This window comes from Sorex araneus, chromosome 2 (assembly GCF_027595985.1).
Source record: "Sorex araneus isolate mSorAra2 chromosome 2, mSorAra2.pri, whole genome shotgun sequence".
In the NCBI taxonomy this organism is placed as follows: Eukaryota; Metazoa; Chordata; class Mammalia; order Eulipotyphla; family Soricidae; genus Sorex; species Sorex araneus.
Genome location: NC_073303.1, coordinates 326,466,517 through 326,487,438, shown reverse-complemented (window position 1 = coordinate 326,487,438; position 20,922 = coordinate 326,466,517). Strand labels below are relative to the sequence as shown.

General features: G+C 41.0%; 1 protein-coding gene across 3 annotated transcripts in view; it reads left to right on the top strand.

Moving 5' to 3' along the window:
• The window catches only part of ARHGAP28 (Rho GTPase activating protein 28), a 201,751-nt gene that overhangs the window by 126,501 nt on the left and 54,328 nt on the right, over positions 1-20,922 (top strand). The window contains exons 4-5 of one of the 3 annotated variants that reach the window (XM_055127844.1): positions 10,913-11,005; positions 16,402-16,494. In XM_055127844.1, coding sequence (XP_054983819.1) covers positions 10,913-11,005; positions 16,402-16,494 — 186 coding nt within the window. The remainder of the gene's footprint in view (positions 1-10,912; positions 11,006-16,401; positions 16,495-20,922) is intronic. The other 2 variants (XM_004611791.3, XM_055127845.1) reach the window with 2 other exon arrangements.

The following is a 20,922-nucleotide window of genomic DNA, read 5'->3' as shown; positions in this document are numbered from 1 at the left end:
ACCTTCTCCACGGACCCACAAAATGTCGGACACCATGCCTTCTCCCGGAGGGGAGAGAGACCAAGAAGGAAGGTTATTTCCTCCGTTAGCCGGCGTGGGGCAAAAGCTTGGTTCACAGTCTCCATACATGGGTGCAAGCACTTGCTGGAACCCCAATTCCTAAAGATGTCTCTGGTTCCCGCTCGTTCCACATCCACCGGCTCTGCAGAGGCATGGGCACCCGGGCCGAAAACCCGGCCGGCTGGGGCTGCCCCGGTATCCCCTCCTTTTTCTGTTTTACAGCTAACTCTGCTTTATAACCCATCCACCCGTCCACCAATCCATCCATCCATCTATCCATCCTTGTAGTGTTGCATTGCACAACTTTTTAAAAAATATATTTTATTTTTATAAAGTCATTCACAATACTTAATTACACATAAAATTCAAACACCAATCCCACCACCATGCACCTTCCCACCAACATAAGAGAAAAGTGTATGAAGATTGTTGTATTTTACCCTGGAGCCATTTAAGCCCTTATATAAGATATTACAAGTGTGTATGTTAAAACCAAACAAATGTGTACTACTTTTGTTATATCAGTGGGCTAGAGAATGAGAAGCTCCAGGATTTTCTGTGTCACAGTCTTCTGGGAGCTTTATTTTATAGTCTCTGGATCTTGGCCATTGATGAGATTACATGACGCACAGGACAGTTTGTGGGCATGACTGCCAAGCTACTGGAAAACTGGGAAGCTGGGGGGAGGAGGCCAAGTTCAGTTCAGAGCGAGCTTGGAGATCTCAGTCACAGGTCCCGCATACCTGGGTTTTTCTGCAGGTTCTCTCATGGGTGAGGCTCGTCCGAGTTTGTGGAGAGTGGCCTTGAATATGGCTGCAGTTGAGTTCTGGAATTGCCCGACTTGAGTCACTAATGCAGCAAATGTTTATAGGCTACATTCTCTATGTAGTTTGGATTATTGGAACTTTGAGAGTAATTAGGATACAGATAAAAGTAAACTTGTTTTTCTGCTGCAATTACAGATCAAGTTGCCTAGTATAGGTTTTTTAAATCATTCTGATTTAGGTGTCTCATCTATTTGTATTATCAGCAATAAAGATCATTTCATTAAGGTAAGCTTGAAAGTTTGTTCATCTTTTTGTTTATTTATTTATTTTTGAGGTAACAGCCAGCAGTCCTTAGGGCTTATTGCTGGCACTCTACATGGGGGTCACTTGGGGAACCATATGTGGTGTTGGGGTCAGCTGTCTGCAAGGCAAGTACATCATCCTCTGTGCTCTCCAGCCACTAGAAAGCATGTTTGAAGTCAGTCTCACATTTGGGTTGTTTTAGGAACTGTAAGTCTTATCTTTTTTTTTTTTTTACATACATTAGTCTCACTATATAATTGCCAGAGAAGCTCACATATACCTAGTTGACCTTTGTATTTATTATAGTAATGTCTGAAACTATCACTATCCTTTAGAATTCTCTACATTGATGAGAATCTCCTCTGCTGTCTGATCTGCAGTCATGTGTGAAACCAGCACTTGAAATGTAGCGAGTGTAAGCAACTGAAACTTTAATTGCATTGACTCTTAAATTCATTTACATCTAAATAGCCACATAAAACCTGTAATTAATGTATCGAACAGCATAATTTTAGAATCTTCTGCTGTATAGAATGATATCCTTAAGGAAAATACATTTTAAATTTCTTGCTGTTTTCATTTTCAGTGTACTTGAAAGCTGCATCTTTTCTAGATAGATGTTGAGGTTCTTTTCCTTCTTTTTATTAATGTCTTCTTGCTCAGAGAATCTAAAGGGAAACGTTCATTGAGTACTAGCTTTTGGAACTTTCAGTGTGATAATAAATGATGAGTCTTTTAATTTTGTTGTAAAACAGAGGCACAACAAACCATTAGGCATTTCATTCCAGGAGCAGCACAGGGAGGGCCGGGGACAGTATCATCTGGCCTCTGGAACAGTATCATCTGACAGTATCATCATGACGGTTCTCTCCATGGAGAACATGGAGAGATTTCAGTTCTAGAGTGAAAGATTTCAGTTCTAGAGTGCAGACATGGAAAGAAGCAGGGAAAATGAATGTGGGTGAAAGAAAAGCTGTTTACTTCACGGAGTTGAGGTTTTGTTCTAGCCTAAGAAACGGGGCAGCTGAAAGTCAGTGAGATCTGACTTTGTTTTAAAAATTCACATTATCTTTTCCCAAAGATGTGAATAGCCATATAAAGCAGGCCTTAAGAAGTGTTGTATATTTATAATACATAAAGACCACTAATATCATCACAGGTGTTTTTCCATAAAAATTTCAGCATATGCTTCTTCAAACAAAGAGACTTGAGTTTCTTGGGAATATATCTGAAATTTCCATTTTTTTTAATTGGACTAGAATCACCAGTTCTTCCTCTCCTTGTCTTCTGTTCTGTATACTCTAAGTGTGTATGTTTTGTCTCATTTTCCCTTCTTCTCTTCTCACTCTCCATCTTCCCCTCCTCCTCACATATCCGTTTTTAGTCTTTATTCCTATTTTGGTAGGTCATTGGAAAGAGGATGTTAGCCACATCTGGCATTGCTCAGGAATCACTCTTAGCAGTACTCTGGGGACCACATGTAGTGCCAGGGATTGAACTTGGGTCAGCCATGTGCAGTCCAAGCCCTTTACCTCTATACTCTTCTGTCTTCCCCCATTTATTTCTGGTTTTGGCACCATGTACCAACATTAATCTAATAATTAATTTCCATTTCGCTTTTTGTGTATGGCTTCAGACCCTCTTGCTGTCTCCTCAGCCCCCATTTTACTTTTTTTTGCTTTTTTGCTTTTTGGGTCACACCCGACGATTCAGGGATCACTCCTGGCTCTGCACTCAGGAATTACTCCTGGCAGTGCTCGGGGAACCATATGGGATGCTGAGAATCGAACCTGGGTCAGCCACGTGCAAGGCAAACATCCTACCTGCTGTGCTATCGCTCCAGCCCCCTATGTTACTTTCTTAATGAAGATGTAGCATCTCAAGCCGTATAAGGTAGCTTTTAAATTGATCTGAAATATATGATTCAGAACCATATGCATACCACAAGAAGACACTGATTCAGAAATGTTACCCACACCCACATATGTAACACATATATACACAGAATATTAGGTGTGGGTTTTTTTGTACATGAAATGCCACAAACAAAATCAGCTTCTAGAATTTTGAAGATATTATCTTTTCATAACTGAGGAAGGTGCAATGTTCATATCAATTTTATTTTTATTGTTATAGCTTTGCCATTTTTTTAAAACTTTTTATTCACTGTCACTGTCATCCCGATGTTCATCGATTTGCTCGAGCAGGCACCGTAACATCTCCTTTGTGAGACTTGTTACTATTTTGTCATATCAAATACACCACAGGTAGTTTGCCAAGCTCTTGGTATCTTGCTGGGCTCTCCAAGAGGGGCGAAGGAATTGAATCTGGGTCGCTGTGTGCAAGGCAAACGCCCTGTCTGCTGTACTATAGCTCCAGCCCACAATGACTTTTTATTATCATTTTTATTTTTATTTTTATTTTTATTTTTTTTTGCTTTTTGGGTCACACCCAGCGATGCTCAGGGGTTACTCCTGGCTTTGCACTCAGGAATTACTCCTGGCAGTGCTTGGGGGACCATATGGGATGCCGGGGATCGAACCCGGGTCGGCCGCGTGCAAGGCAAACGCTCTACCCGCTATGCTATCGCTCCGGCCCCTTATTATCATTTTTAATAAGAGCCATCTCCAACAGAACTGGGGATGGGGAGACAGGCAGGACCACTGCCAATGATACTAGGCCTCACAGTTCAGATTCTTGGTTGGTCATACAGCATAGCTTGGGCCTGGATTGCTCTGGGAACCATCTAAGATGCTGGAGTTAGAGCCTACTCTGAAAATGCAAGGCAGTGCCCTGCCCCACTGTGCTACAGCTACAGCCCTACTTCAAACATTTAAAACAAGTATTTAGTCCTTCATTTTATCTCCTCTGTGACTCCCGCATTGCATTGCCTATATTGCACCCATGTATTCTTCTCTCTTCAAGTTTTGTTTGTGTGTTTATTTTGCATTCTTGGTTTGGCTCTTTAATTCATTTTTATACTGTGTGTGTGTGTGTGTGTGTGTGTGTGTGTGTGTGTAAGGCAACTATTCTGCTGAGCTACATCCCTGAGTTGGCTGAATTTCTTATATCAGTCATTTACCCATGGTTCTTAATAAACATAGCAGTCATATTGCTGGTTTACTGAAATATCACTTGATTTTCCCTTTTTACCGGTCTTAGCTACAATAGTTCCTCATTACTCTGAGGGGACTAACTGAATTAAAGCTTGAATTTCATTTTTTTCTTGTTTTCCTTAAATTAATGTTTCCTAGAGGGACATTCACTTACTTTTCACACTCGGAATTACTTTTTTTTTCCCCGCTCTTTTTTGGGGTCACACCCGGCAATGCTCAGGCTCTGCACACAGGAGGAATTATTTCTGCCAGTGCTTGGGGTACCGTATGATATCAAGAACCAAACCCGGGTTTGACCACATGCAAGGCAGAGGCCCTACCCTCTGTACTATCACTCCAGCCCCTCCAATTATTTCGGTCATCATTGTTTTCCTATTCCATTGCCATTTTTCAGTTGATTTTGATTCTTAGTTATTGATTCCTTTTTATTAAGCGAAGGCTAAATTAGATTAATACTTCTAGGTAATGACAATTTCCTCTAAAGTTATAGACTGTTTGTTCCCCCTCAGAGTATTATGAGTAGAAGTTTGGGTCTGTGTGAGAAGTGAAGTTTCTCAGAGTCATTGTCACTCACATTCCACTTTCAAATACATAAATATGGTATGAAAGCCAATGTAATGAAAATGCTGAAGAATTATAAATCAATTTTCTTCCTTTTTTCCCCCCTATTTTTGTGCCACATCCAGCAGTGCTCAGTACTTAATCCTGGCTCTTTGCTCCAGAATCACTCCTAGTGGTACTCTGGGAACGATATGGGATCTGGGGATTAAACCTGGGTCAGCCATGTGCAAGTCAAATGCTCTACCTGCTGTACTACCTCTTTGGCACAGTAAATCATTTTCCTTCAGGCAGATTTTACTTTCCTTTTTAATACTGTAGCTCATGTGAAGGGCCCCATAAAGCACAATCAACTCGCTTTCTCTCTACATTCACGTATAATGCCTACCCACCTCCCAAAATTCAGGGTATCTTAGTGTTTTGTCATTAAGAGAACACTTCCTGGGGTTTTTATCTGATTGTTATTGGTTTTCTTTTGGAGGGACACCCAACAGTTCCCAGAGCTCACACCTGGCTCTGTTCTCAGGGATCACTCCTGGCTTGGGTCAGGAAACATCTGGGGAACTAGTTCAGTCACATGCAAGGCAAGCACCCTACTTGATGTACTGTTGTTCCAGTCCCCTTCTTGGGTTTTATCCTGGAATTACATTTAGCTGATGCTGCTTTTCTTTCTTTTTTTTTTTTTTTTTGCTTTTTGGGTCACAACCCAGCGATGCTCAGGGGTTACTCCTGGCTTTACACTCAGGAATTACTCCTGGCAGTGCTTGGGGGACCATATGGGGTGCCGGGGATTGAACCCGGGTCGGCCGCGTGCAAGGCAAACATCCTACCCGCTGTGCTATCGCTCCGGCCCCTGATGCTGCTTTTCAATGATAAAGGGAGGAAAGGTTTTCTTGCCTCACCATGCAGATAAACATTCTTTAATTACTTTTGTCTTTGTCTTCTCAGTTGGGGGATGCCTTTCTGCACTTTCCATTTTCATTTTAGGTTTCTCTGGATCAGCATTTGCTTCTATAAATTTCTCTGTACATTTTTTTTCAGCCTCAAGTTTTCCTTTGACCTTGTAAAATTAATGTTTGCTTGCCTTTTCTTTTTCAAGAAGATTCAGAAGTTTCTGTTCTGCAAATGGAAATGTTTTGTGGTTTTAGTTCTACTTTTGAAAAAGGTTTTATTTATCTCTTTACACTTTAATGATTTGTATGGGAGTAAAAAATGGTATTTTTGCTATCTTGACCCAATGTTGTTTTTTTCTTTTCTTTTTCTTTTTTTTTTTTTAACCCCATTTTGTTGGAATTTTTTACTGTACTATCTCTTCTGTCTCTATTTCTTTTTCCCTTTTGGATCATGCCTGCAAATGTTCAGGGACTGTTCCCAGATCATTTCTCAGTGTTTGCTCACAGTGATGCCCCAAGGTTCATGGAATACCAGGGATTGACTTGGTATTCCTGCATACTATGCATGCAAATATGTCTGTACCTTTTTACCAATTTTCTTAACATTAATTCTTCAGAGTGTTTGTTCCTTTCAAAATTAATGTGTTTTTCATCTTCGAACCTGACCTCATATGCTGGTGGAAAAGGCAGCTCAGAAGGGAACACCAAGTGAAGAGTGTTGGGAGGACCTACTCGGGCTGGGAGATACGAGCCGAAAGTTGACTATAGACCAAACATGATGGCCACTGAATACCTCTATCGCAAACCACAACACCCCAAAAGGAGAGAGAGAACCAAAGGGAATGCCCTGCCACAGAGGCGGGGTGGGGTGGGGGATGGAATGGGGGTGGTGGGAGAGCACCTGGGATCATTGGTGGTGGTGAATGGACACTGGTTGAGGGATGGGTACTCAATCATTTTATGAAACGCAAACACGAAAATTTGTTAAGTATGTCACTGTACCTCATGGTGATTCACTAATTAAAATAAATAAATAAATATACATATATATATACACAGTAGCTGGATGAATGAGAAAAATCAAATACAATATATTTGATTTTGCACAATAAAAATAAATGTGTTTTCATGTATTATAAAATACATGATCTTTACTGCAAACTGGAAATATGACCAAAGTAAAAAATATTCATTTCTGTGGTCTAAATGAAATGTTATATTCTCATAAAATATTCAATAAATTTAACTTTTAGAGATATTTAATACCTGTTTAGTAGAACCATCATACAGTAAATCATAGGTACTAATCTTCTAGATGTTTAACACAGAGTCTGCAGTGCTATTATCAAGGGCAGAAATCCAGTAATCAAATGTGTGTTTCTCATATCCAGAAGATATGAATCACTTATTCTTTATTTTTTTTATTAGTTTATTTTTAATTAGAGAGTCATCGTGAGGGTACAGTTACAGATCCATACATCTTTGTGCTCATGCTTCCCCCATACAAAGTTCAATAACCCATCCCTTCACCAGTGCCCATTCTCCACCACCAGTAAACCCAACATCCCTCCCCCCTCCCCAGACCCGTCCCCCCCCACCCCACCCTGCCACTATGGCAGGGAATTCCCTTTTGTTCTCTCTCTCTGATTAGGTGTTGTGGTTTGCAATAGAGGTGTTGAGTGGCCATTGTGTTCAGTCTCTAGTCTGTATTCCACCCGCCTCACCCTTCCCCCACATGACCTCCAACCACATTTTACTTGGTGGTCCCTTCCCTGAGTTACCCAGAATGAGAGACCAGCCTCCAAGCCATGGAAACATTCTCCTGGTACTTATTTCTACTATTCTTGGGCGTTAGTCTTATAGTCTATTATTCTATATTCCACAGATGAGTGCAATCTTTCTATGTCTGTCTCTCTCTTTCTGACTCATTTCACTTAGCATGATACTTTCCATGTTGATCCAGTTATATGCAAACGTCATGACCTCATTTTTTCTAACAGCTGCATAGTATTCCATTGTATAGATGTACCAGAGTTTCTTCAACCAGTCATCTGTTCTAGGGCACTCAGGTTTTTTCCAGATTCTGGCTATTGTAAACAGTGCTGCGGTGAACATATAAGTGCATATGTCACTTCGACTATACTTTTTGGCTTTTCTGGGATATATTCCCAGCAGTGGTATTGCTGGGTCAAATGGGAGCTCAACCTCTAGTTTTTTGAGAATCGTCCATACTGTTTTCCAAAAGGGCTGAACTAGCTGGCATTCCCACCAGCAGTGTAGAAGGGTCCCTTTCTCCCCACATCCTCTCCAACAGCGGTTGCTTTTGTTCTTTTGGATGTGTGCTAGTCTCTGTGGTGTGAGGTGGTATCTCATGGTTGTTTTGATCTGCATCTCTCTGACGACTAGTGATGTAGAGCACTTTTTCATGTGCCTTTTGGCCATTCGTATCTGTTCCTTGGTAAAGTTTCTGTTCATTTCTTCGCCCCATTTTTTGATGGGGTTGGATGTTTTCTTCTTGTAGAGTTCAACCAGTGCTTTATATACCATTGATATCAACCCCTTATCTGACGGGTATTGTGTAAATATCCTTTCCCATTCTGTAGATAGTCTTTGTATTCTGGTCACTGTATCTTTTGCAGTGCAGAAGCTTTTTAGTTTAATGTAGTCCCATTTGTTGATCTCTATTTTTACTAGATTGCTTAGTTCCGTGTCATCTTTGAAGATACCTTTATCTTCAATATCCTGGAGGGTTTAAATCACTTATTCTTTATAAGTTACTTATCCAACTGAGAATAGTTACTTAATTTTAGTTTCAAATTCATAATCAGTTAAAGGTGAGACTTTTATTTTAGCTGTCAGTATAGATAAAATCACTGTCATTTAAAACACAGTATGACCCTGCAATACACTTCTGGGAATATATCCCAAGGATGCAAAAGAGCACAGTAGAAATGACATCTGCACCTATATATACATTGCAGCACTGTTCACAATAGCCAAAATATGAAAACAACCCGAGTACCCTAAAACAGATGACTGGTTAAAGAAACCTTGGTACATCTATACAATGGAATACTATGCAACTGTTAGGAGAGATGAAGTCATGAAATTTGCTTATAAATGGATAACCATGGAGAGTATCATGCTAAGTGAAATGAGTCAGAAAGAGAGGGACAGACATAGAGGGACTGCACTCATTTGTGGAGTGTAGGGTAGCATCACATGAGGCTAACACCCAAGGACAGTAGATACAAAGGCCAGGGGGATTGCCTCATAGCTGGAAGACTGGTTTATGAGTGGAGGGGAGAAGGCAGATGGAATAGAGAAGGGATTACTAAGAAAATTATGGCTGAAGGAACCAGTTGGGATGGGAGATGCATGCCGAAAGTAGCTAATGGACCAAACTTGATGACTTCTCAGTGTCTGTGTTGCAAACTATAATGCTCAAAAGTAGAGAGAGAATATGGGGAATATTGTCTGCCACAGAGGCATGGGTAGGGTGAGAAAGGGGGGGTATACCGAGGATATTGGTGGTAGGGAATGTGCACTGGTGGAGGGATGGGTGTTTGATCATTGTGAGATTGTAACCCAAACATGAAAGCTTGTAACTATCTCACGGTGATTCAATAAAATTTAAACAAATAAATAAGTAAATAAAACACGTTTTATTTTTTATTGATTTAAGTACTTTGATTTACAGTACTGTCAGTGATTTCTTCATGTGTACAAAATTCTAAAACCACAGCCATCACTAATGTACCGAAGTCTTCTCCCTTTCAGCACACCCCCACCCCACCCCTCATACACTCTAGTTTTAATTACTGCCTTTGGCCCTCTGTTACTGCTTTGCTGTGTATTTTTAAGCCCCACACATGAGAGAGACCATTCTGTATATATCCCTTTCCTTTGACTTCACTCAGCATGATATCCTCTAGTTCTATCCACATTGCTACAAATTGCATGGTTTTTGTCCTTTTTCAGAACTGTATAATTTTCCATAACACTTGCCACAAGTACTATGGTTCAGTCATTCTTAGTTCGGTCTACACAAGTACTCTTGGTTCAGTCATTCTTAGTTGGCATTGGGTTGTTTCCATACCTTTGCTATTGTATTACAAACCAGATGACATTGACACAATCAATGCATGAGAACTCCTTTGCCCAAGGCTACACACATAAAGTAGTTGTTCCTTTTCTTTAGCCTCATTCTTTTCACCCATTTGCCTTTCCTTTGTGGCCTCCATTCTGCTCCCAAGTTGGCTAGCCTATGGTTGGCTGCTCATATCATGTTACTAGTAGTCACTGAATTTGTAGCAACTTTATCTGTTCTTCTGAATATAATTTCCTAGAAGTGTGACTTAGTAGAATCTCAGTCACTTGTCATTGCCTGCAAACGTTACTGGAACCATCCTTAGCTGCAAGAGAGGCCAGAAGGTAGTTTTTTTTAAAAAAATTGGACACAGAATTTTCAGAGAGGATGGGGTGGGGACCATATTTATAAGAATTAGGTTTTGGTAAGCAATGAATAGTATCTGCCATGTAGAGAATGGAAAAATTCTTTTCTTCCTCTTAGATTCATTTGACTTGTCTAATAATTTAATTGACATATGCTAACAGGAAAAAGAATTAATTTCATAGATATGGGGGCCCCAGAGACTTGTGATCTAGGGCATAAAACTTAAAGCACTTCACATTGTACTGGTTTAAATAAATAAGAATTGATAAGAAATAAAGGTTTGGGATTACAAAATTCTAAACTTTGGGATAGATTTGGGAAGAAATAATATAGTACACTTATTACATAGCTTCCTGGAGTCTCTAAGTTCATTATTTCTGATGATAAGATGCTTATAAGCATCTGATAAGATGCTTTCCAGAGAGAAATTTCAGAGATAAGGGGATTCATATGGAGAATCTGTCCTCTACTTATAAGCACAAAGGAATATTGCACTGCTCCTACACTGGTTGTTCTTTCAGTGACTTAAGTTCAAATAATCATTTTGCCACTTTGATATATTTTGGGGATATCAAATTACCTGCCCTAATCCCCAACAAAGAGTATCTTGCTTGATTCACAATGGGCTCTCAGGTTGGCTAAAGGAAGTGATCTCCATAAATTTGTGTGAGTGTGCATATATACATAATACCTGAATGAATGCACAGGGCTTTGGGAGAGTATACCTGAATAAAAATAAACTTTCATTTTTCTTCGTAGCCAAATGATGTTTGCTGTAGCCCACCTTCTCCTTTGGATGAAACCCTGGATGAAGAAGGAATATCAGCAATTCCCTGCAGAAATGGCCAACTGGTAAGATAAAGCAAGGGAAATCAATATTAAGGAGGGTAGAAAAGTAATTGTTGTAGGGAAATCATCATAACTGTGGACTACTTATCTTACAATTGTAACGAAAATTGATAGACTCAGGAATCAATAATGAAATTAGTGATTCTCATGCCACCCACGATCTCTACTGTTTGACATGAAGCTTGAAATGGTGCTCCCCGAGCTAGAGATGTAAAAGGGTTTCAGCTGAGGGGGGAGATATTTGCCTCCATTTGGATTTATGGAAGTAGAACATTTGCAGTGAGTGGTTTTCATCTATTATTCTTCAATATATTTCCTTCTCTTCAGTTTTACTTATTTGCCCTTTCTAGAGAGATGTGTGTTCACAAAAGAGAGGGGGGCCGTGGGGCTCTATCTCTCCTGCCGCCCACGTTCAGTAGTCTCACACTGCTCCCCCCACCCCAGGGAGGCTGATGGAGATGGGCAGGCAAAGGAAGGAATGAGTGCCAGGCTGGTCAGTGTCAATTGCAGATTATTCCAATCTCTGTTCCTGTTCTGCTTCTGTCTCTTCTCCCGTGCCTCTGTGTGTTCTCCCTATTTCTGTGTCTTCTCCCCTACTTCTCCTATAGTCTTAGTTTATATAACAATCACATAGGGTGGTACCACAAAGGTGGGTCAGAACATTAATACATCAACAAAGAGGTAAGACCACTCCTCATGGACAAAATCTCATCTAAGAAGATTACTAGATCTGCTCAAGGGTGGGATCCAAACAAGGGTGTGTCGATTTCTTCTTTCCTCAACTAGTAATCCACTTAAATAGTTGTAGTAAATCTTCTTTTAATGCTAGTAATCCACTTAAATAGTTGTAGTAAATCTACTTTTAATGTTTCTAGCAATGTCACTCTGTATGAGCACAGAAAGAGATATAAAGTTTGGTTCTTCCTGAGGACATCTCACTATACATTCCAGACCACAGTCCTCAGGCTAGGTTACTCTTCCTAACCCCTGCAGGGTTCTAGTCTCGTCATTACCTTTAGATCATGACAGCATTTGTCCATGACCATGCCCTCAACTTATAATTGAGTATTGTGGTGCTTTGGCCTTGCCCATTTCGATGCCAGGGTAGTTCACAGCTTGCCCTGGGTCCGTTCCATCCCTCGTTGGGACCCTGCTTTTGGGGTTGTAGGAACTAAGGCAACTGAGTTGAGAAAGCAGATGCCCAGGAGTAAATATTATTGGAGTCAGTTGGCTCCCAAGTTACAAAGCATATTATTAACTGTCTTCATGTGTCCATACAGAAAGGACATTGCTTTAAGGTAAACTAAGTTCCCTGTGGCAAGGCTAAAAGGACATACCCCATATTATCCTACAGAGAGATAGAGGGATTTTTTAAGAATAGCTTTGTTTCATCCTGGAAACTGCTGAGGGTGGAAGTCATAATGAGGTTTGTCTAGTTCCTATACATCTTATTTTCATTGTACATGCAGTTTATTCAGGTCATGCTATCTAGATCTTGTGATTGTTCAGATACAGGCTTGCACCTCGTACCTTCCAGAATTCTCTTGAGTGTTGGTTTCGATGTAGAGCTTTGTAGATTCTGCTAGTCACAGATTGTGTTCCAGTAACTTTTCTGTGGACTGAAGTAGATTGAAGTCTGGAGGTAGAACATCTTCAGTAGGGCTGTCAACAGTCCTCATTGCAGCCTTTGTCAGTAATTCCCCTCACCTCATTTAATGATATTTTCTATGCACTATAGCACTGTGCATAGAAAGTATCATTAAATGGGATGGGGGAATTACAGACAAAGAGCATTAACTCTGTTTTGTTATCATCCTTCACTTCTGTTGACTTAGTAGCAGGTGTTTGATTTTAGGTGTTAGTCCAGTTCATACAAAACTTAGATTTTATATTCTAAATTTTTTCTTAGAGATTCTTATAAAACTTATTTCCAACCAGGATGCATTGCTGAGGTGTTTGTTGCTAACTTCCTATCATTCCACTTTACAGCAGCCCCAGACTCACCCCTTAGTCAGAGTTGACACATATTTTCAAATTAGGAACCTGCTGTGGAGTTCTTAGCACACCTGACTCATGGGTATGGGGTCAATGAACACAGACCCCCCCAACACTGAGAATGACAGCTATTCTCACCTCCTAGGAATGAAAAATAGTGGACATCACACAGGGCCATCACTCCTGATGGTGTATACTTGGGAACAGAGTGGACAACCAGAATCTGTGAAAGGCCAAGACCAGCTCTGAGTTGTCAACAGGCTGAGGTGCCTCTGGTTGTCACAGGACCACTTAAATGGGTTTGTGGGAAGAACTGCATGGACTGCCAAGGAACTGAAACCCCTGCCTCAATGATAATCAAGTGCTCTGTCTTACTCCCTGGATAGGAAGGATTGTTTGACGGGAGGGGCGGCGCGGGGAGGGGGGGAAGAATAAGTGAGGGGAATGAGTGGGGAGGAAAACTCATTTTTCATTATTCCTGACTTTTCATTCGCCAGAGGTTGGTGCAGCTCAAGATATTGAGTCTTAGGGCTCAGTATTACGTTTCTGGAGGCCCTTTAGGTTTCTCTTCTTTGTTAGAGATTTCGGCTGTGATCAGACATGTGATTCTTTTTTTTTTTTTGAAAGTTATTCATTTCTTTTGGTTTAGATTAAGCTTAAAGCTTTTCCACTGTATCAGTTGTCTGTGACTTTTTCTGCTTTATAAGCTAGGGATTTTTGTCTGCTTGATTTTAGAGATCCTAGATTCTAAGTTTTGTATGAATGGCTCTAAATTAGCCACTCTAGATTTGCTTAATATGCCACTCTCCTTCTCTTTGTTGTTGATAACCCCTGCAAGGAACTGGGGGCATGGGATGGGGATTGTTCACACTCCTGGCACATGAGCTATGAGCTTCATGCGTGTAGGATAACATGGGGTTTGTCCTTTCAGCCTTGCCACAGGGAACTTAGTTTACCTTAGAGCATTGGCCTTTCTGTATGGACACAGGAAGACAGTTAATATTATGCTTTGTAACTTGGGAGCCAATTGACTCCAATAATATTTACTCCTGGGCATCTGCTTTCTTAGTAGCTGCCTTTAGTTCCTAGCACCCCAAAAGCAGGGTCCCGACGAGGGACGGAATAGATCCAGGGCAAGCTGTGAGCTACCCTGGCATCGAAATGGGCCAGGCCAAAGCGCCACAATACTCAATTATAAGTTGAGAGCATGGTCATAGACAAATGCTGTCATGATCCAAAAGTAATGACGAGACTAGGACCCTGCAGGGGTTAGGAAGACTAACCTGACGTGAGGACTGTGGTCTAGAAAATATAGTGAGATGTCCTTAGAAAGAACCAAACTTTAAGTTTGATGCATCTCTTACTGTGCTCATACAGAATGACATTGCTAGAAATATTTGAAGTTAATTTACTATAACTATTTAAGCGGATTACTAGCTGAGGGAGGAAGAAAGGGACACACCCTGACACACCCTTCTTTGGACTCCACCCTTGAGCAGATCTACTTGTAATCTCCTTAGATGTCACTGTCACTGTCATCCCATTACTCATCTATTTGCTCGAGCGGGCACCAGTAACATCTCTCATTGTGAGACTTATTGTTGCTGTTTTTGTCATACCCAATATACCACGGGGGGGTAGCTTGCCAGGCTCTGCCGTGTGGGCTTGATACTCTCAGTAGCTTCCTGGGCTCTCCGAGAGGGGCGGAGGAATCCAACACAGGTCAGCTGCATGAAAAGCGAACGCCCTACAGCTGTCCTATGCTCTAGCCCCTCCTTAGATGAGATTTTGTCAATCTCCTCAAGAAATAGTTTTACCTTTCTTTGTTAATTTGTTAATGTTCAACCCACCTTTGTGTTACCGCCCTACATGATTGCTATATAAACTAAGACTAGCAGAAATACAGAGAGACACAGACACAGAGAAGACACAGAAACGAGGGCAGAAGACACAAAAGTGAAGGAGACGGCAGAGACAGAAGAAGAAGCAGCAAGACACAGAGGCAGCAGGACACGGACAGAAGAAGACACAGCAAGGAGAGAAGACAGAGACAGGAGAGAACACACAGGAGAAGACACAGAATCAGAGACAGAGACAGAGACAGGTTGGAAGAGACCAGAGGAGAGACTACAGAGACAGAGACAGAGATAGAGAGACAGACAGAAGAGAGCACAGCGGCACACACAGAAGCAGAGCACAAGGAGGAGCCATCCCGATCTGGTCCATGCACAGCGGCTGGAGAACACCAAACAGGAGCGTCACGCATGAGAGAGAACTTCCCCGAGAGCCCTCAGACAACAGAACACGACACACACATCATTGCACCCTCCTGCGCATGCCTTTGTAATTTTTCACACATGCGGGTCACACATCAGGTTCTAGCACACCTGACTGAAGTTCTCCCTGAGGTTTGTGTTCTTTTGTTGGTGGCTGTACATGTGCTCTTCGGTTGTGCCACACTTGCTTGAATGTGAATTTCGATTGTGGTGCTTGCCAGATTCACAACAGTTCTCGTGCACACACTTACTGCGTTCACACTCCCAGGCTGTGGCACATGCAGCTCTTTTTAGTTGTGTATCTTGTAAATTTTGTTGCTACACATGGCAGCATGGCATATAGCTAGAAATAACTTGTGCACCAGTGACTGCAGCCAGCAGACATTCAGGATCATATTTGACTCATGTGGGGCACCAGGTGGTTAAACTCATGACCATACATTTGCAAGGTAGGCTCTCTAAGCCAAGCCTTCTTAAAATTTTTTCTACTTGTAGCATCTTTTTACTTAAAAGATTATTCTTTTTACAATTCAAAAAATATAGGCTATATATTTACTTTCTTCAAAAAATAGTTTGTGCTCATGGATTGGAATAATCAAAGATTTCAAAATTATAAATTCTTTACTTTTTCACTCTACTCCAATTACAGTGCAGACTAATATTTAATGCTTATTGGATATCTGGACTTCAAAGGTACCACATCCATGTTGTGGAGAAAGCATTAGCCTTCCTGTATATTCCAGCACCTGAATTTTCACATTGATAGAATAAATGATTAATGGATATAACCTTCACATGATTACAAACAAAGTTTTTTTTTAGCTAGACACTGAATATATGAAGAAAAAATTATGACATTAATAAAAGAAAATAACGGGGTTTTGGCAAGCAGTTGGTAGTATCGGCTTTCAAGACCAACTTCTATTAGAGTGCAAGACATACAGAGATCATGTAATTATGGACAGGTTGGTTAATGTCATTACTGATGCATGTTAGTCCTCTACTCTGATGTATAATGTGCATACATGACTGTGCATTGATACAGTTTGTATGGTAATGTCTAATTGGATCAATAGTTACGAAGGAAAGATAAACCTGGATAAAAATGACTTCTCCTTCTCTCACTAGGCAGGTGATACATCTGAAAACCCCACTGCTCAGTTGGATGATACCCAGGAGGACAAAGAACTGCCAGGCGTTATCAACACCAGTGGTTCCTTGGTGAGTTAGAGCAGAATAATTATGAGTGTCCATTTCTCCGGACAAAGCTGCAAAACAGTGCAACATAATTTAGATAGCTTGATAACCATAACTGTCAGCATGCTAACTATCTTTAGTTCATTTGTAAGGAAAGCATTCTTTAGAAAATGAAACTGAGTTTAGTAGTTGATAGCTGCATGCTGTATGCAAACATCCATATTCAGAAAACCAGGGCCTTTTGGCTTTAGTCTGAAAGTAATTTTAAAAGAATGTTGAATACATAATACCGTGGTTCTCCCTGTTGAGCAGCAATCCTCAGGTCCTCAGGTCGTCTATTGGCCCAGCTCAGGTGACAGTCAGAGCTATCCCTCTGGATGACACTTTAGGCTCATGTGTCCAGTGCCTCCCTGTTCCTACCATCTCTCTCCCTATAGCTGCTTCTACTCCCCTCATTCTGAGGTGTGATATATTGGATAGTCCTGAAGAGAACACAACTTAGAAACAACAAGGGTGACTTTCTCCTGAACATTCCTTATATCTGTGTCCACTTGCTGTCTTTCCTCTCCCTTGATGGACTGGAGTGATATTTCAACAGGTAGGACATTTGCCTTACACACGGCTGACCCGGGTTCGATTCCTCCATCCCTATCAGAGAGCCTGGCAAGCTACCGAAAGTACCCTGCCCGTATGACAGAGCCTGGCAAGCAACCTATGGCATATTGGATGTGCCAAAAACAGTAACAAGTCTCACAATGGAGACGTTACTAGTGCCCGCTTGAGCAAATCGATGAACAATGACAGTGCTACAGTGATGTTATATAATCAATTGCCCAATTTGCCCAATTTGTTTTTCCATTTTTGTAGTTCTCTCATAACTTCCCTGCATAGAAAAAAAATAAAGCAGACTTGTGAGTTCTGATGGGTCTGTGACTGCTGTCATCATGGTGGAGAGACTTACTTTGAAGGAGCATGATATTGTAGCACTGTAGCACTGTCATCCCATTGTTCATTGATTTGCTCAAGTGGGCACAAGTAACATCTCCATTGTGAGACTTATTGTTACTCTTTCTTTTTTACATTGGGTAAAGTGCTTGCCTTCTTTTTTTTATTTGTTTTTTTTTTTAATTTTTAAAATTTTATTGAATAACCGTGAGATAGTTACAAGCTTTCATGTTTGGGTTACAATCTCACAATGATCAAACACCCATCCCTCCACCAGTGCACATTCCCCACCAAAATATACCAGATATACCCCCCCTTTCCCACCCTCCCCCTGCCTCTATGGCAGACAATATTCCCCACACTCTCTCTCTACTTTTGGGCATTATAGCTTGCAACACAGACACTGAGAGGTCATCATGCTTGGTCCATCATCTACTTTGGCATATTGAATACGCCAAGGGTTGCTTGCCAGGCTCTGCCATACAGGTGGGATACTTTTGGTATCTTGCTGGGCTCTCTGAGAGGGACGGAGGAATTGAACCCAGGTCAACCACATTCAAGGCAAACACCCTACCTGCTGGGCTATTGTTTATAGGAATATTTTATAAACTCCTTTTGATATTTAAAATGATCTGCTGCCTGCTGGTATATTTCCAGTCTTCCACTCCCTTGACTGACCCAGACACCAATCCTCTACACAAGAAAGCAGATCCAGACCAACTTTTCCTTTGGGCAACATATGCTGTTTTCTTTGTTTGTTCTTTTCTTATATTTTTAAAATAGGCATGAGATCTTATTTTGTGAATAGTGTCTATTCACTATTAAAGTGAATAGACACTTTACCAAAGTAAACATGAAGATGGCAAATCTACATAACTGGCTCATGGAAAGTTTCTTAAAATCATTAGTGATCATGGAACTGAAAGTAAAGCCTCCAGACATTATTTCTACATATCCTTTTGAGTGACTACAATTTACTACCATATCAACTGATGCTAAGGATGCAGAGCAAGTAGAACAATTATATTATTAGAAATGTAAACTAGCTTACCTACTTAGAAAAATAATCTGGTTGTTTTAGAAATCTAAGCATATATTTCCATAGATCCAGTTATTCCACAGTCTTAGAAAGTACATAGCATACAAAATCATTTACTATAAATAGTCCCAAACTGGAAACAGCCCCATTTTATTTAAGTAATGGATGAGCAAGTTGTGGTGTGTATATAGTCACACAGTGGAATACCACCCAGCATCAAAAAAACAAAGAGCCTTTAGTAAAAACAGATGAACCTCAAAATAATTATGCCATCCTAAAGAATCGAGACTCCCTCCCCGCCTCCAAAAAAAGAAATCCAAGAATCCAAAGACATAGTATAGGGGCTCATGCACTTGCTTTGCACATGATTGACCTGGGTTTTATTCCTGGAACCCCATATGGTACCTAGAGCCCCACCAAGTATGATCCTTGAGTGCAGAGCCAGGAATAAGCCCTGAGAACCTGTGGGTATGGCCCCTTTTAAAAATCAATTTATTGTGAAAGGGATTGAATGCAATCAAAGTGAAAGTAAAGTGAAATTTATTAGTTACACAGGCGGGGGTCTAAGGGAGGGGGGCTAGGGGCGTGGGGGGTTTAGGGGTGTGGGGGTGCGGGGTGGAGCTATACTGGGATTCTTAGTGGTGGAATATGTGCACTGGTGAAGGGATGGGTATTCGAGCATTGTATAACTGAGACTGAAACCTGAAAACTTTGTAACTTTCCACATGGTGACTCAATAAAAAAATTTTAAAAAAAAGAAATAGTATTGGGAAAAACCTGATATCCATATATCAAAAAGAATTGAAATTGAAGTTTTATCATGGACAAAAATTAACACAAAATAAAGTAAAAACTTAAATCTAAAATCTGAAACCGTAAGTCTTCTAGGAAAAAAAATTGTCAATAAAAAAAATTCCTCGATTTAAAAAAAATCAATTTATGCAGAATGTAAACTAACCTTTAGAGAGAAAAGATAAACAGGGTCGGCCCAAAACCTTGGCGTGAATAAATGAGGAAGGGAGAGAAGCAGGGATCTTGATGGACATGAGCAGAATATCTGAGGGTGTTCCTTTGTTCATTGCCTTGGCTACAATGGTATGATTTCAAAGGTCTCTCTGTCAGAACTTATCAATACGATACTTTATAATCTAGGGGGCTGGAGCGATAGTACAGCAGGTAAGGCATTTGCCTTGCATGCAGCCGACCTGGGTTCGATCCCTGGCATTCCATATGGTCTCCCCAGCATCTCCAGGAGTAATTCCTGAGTGCAGAGCCAGGAGTAACCCCTGAACATTACTAGATGTGACCCAAAAAGAAAAAAAAAAAACATTATAATCGAAACAAAAACAGTAACAAGTCTCACAATGGAGATGTTACTGGTGCCCACTCGAGCAAATCGATGAGCAACAGGATGACAGTGACACTGACTTTATAATCTTTACTATTTTTTGTGGGGAGGGGGTTATATGAAGCTTCCCAACTAGTGACCAGTGTCCTGGCTCTACTCTTTGGCTTGGCCATGGGGGCCTGAGAGTTCGATGCCTGTGTGTGGGGGTGAGGCAAGAGGAACCACTTAGGGGACCTGCAGTTCTAGGGATTCACACTGAGGCTCTTGCACATGTGAGCCATGTACTCCAGCCCTGCTTGCCCTCGGCCTGGCTCTGTTTACTCTCTAAATAGGTGCAGTTAGCAGCAGGAGTGATGGTACAGCAGGTGGCATGTATGCTTTGCATGCTGCCAACCTGGGTTTGATCCCTGCATCCCACTTGGTTCCTTGAGCCCTGCCAGGAGTGATCCTTGGGCACAGAGCCAGGAGTTAACCCTGAGCACCACTGGGTGTGGTCCCAAAACAAAACAAAATAAAGTATGTACAGTTAATTATATGTCAGTTGTACCTCAGTAGACCAATTAAAAGGGATCCCACTAATATTTTATTTCCTTAATATCAAATGCGTTGTTTTACCAATAAGCCATTTATATAAGGAAATAATATAATTATATATTACATATAGTTAATCCTTGACTCTAAAGTCACATATGCCACTAAATCCTTGTTTTCACAGAAGGTTTACAATCTGGTCTTCAAGTACCACTTGTTCATATTAAAGAAGGCATTTTTTTGGTTTTGGTTTTGGTTTTTGGGTCAGGGCTTACTCCTGGCTCTGCACTCAGGAATCACTCCTGGCAGAGTGCTCCTGGGAACAAATGGGATCCCGAGGATTTTTTTTTATTATTTTATTGTATCACCGTGAGATAGTTACAAGCTTTCATGTTTGGGTTACAATCTCACAATGATCAAACACCCATCCCTCCACCAGTGCACATTCCCCACCACCAATATCTCCGGTACACCCCCACTTTCGCACCCTTCCCCTGCGTCCATGGTAGACAATATTCTCCATACTCTCTCTACTTTTGGTCATTATGGCTTACAACACAGACACTGAGAGGTCATCATGTTTGGTCCA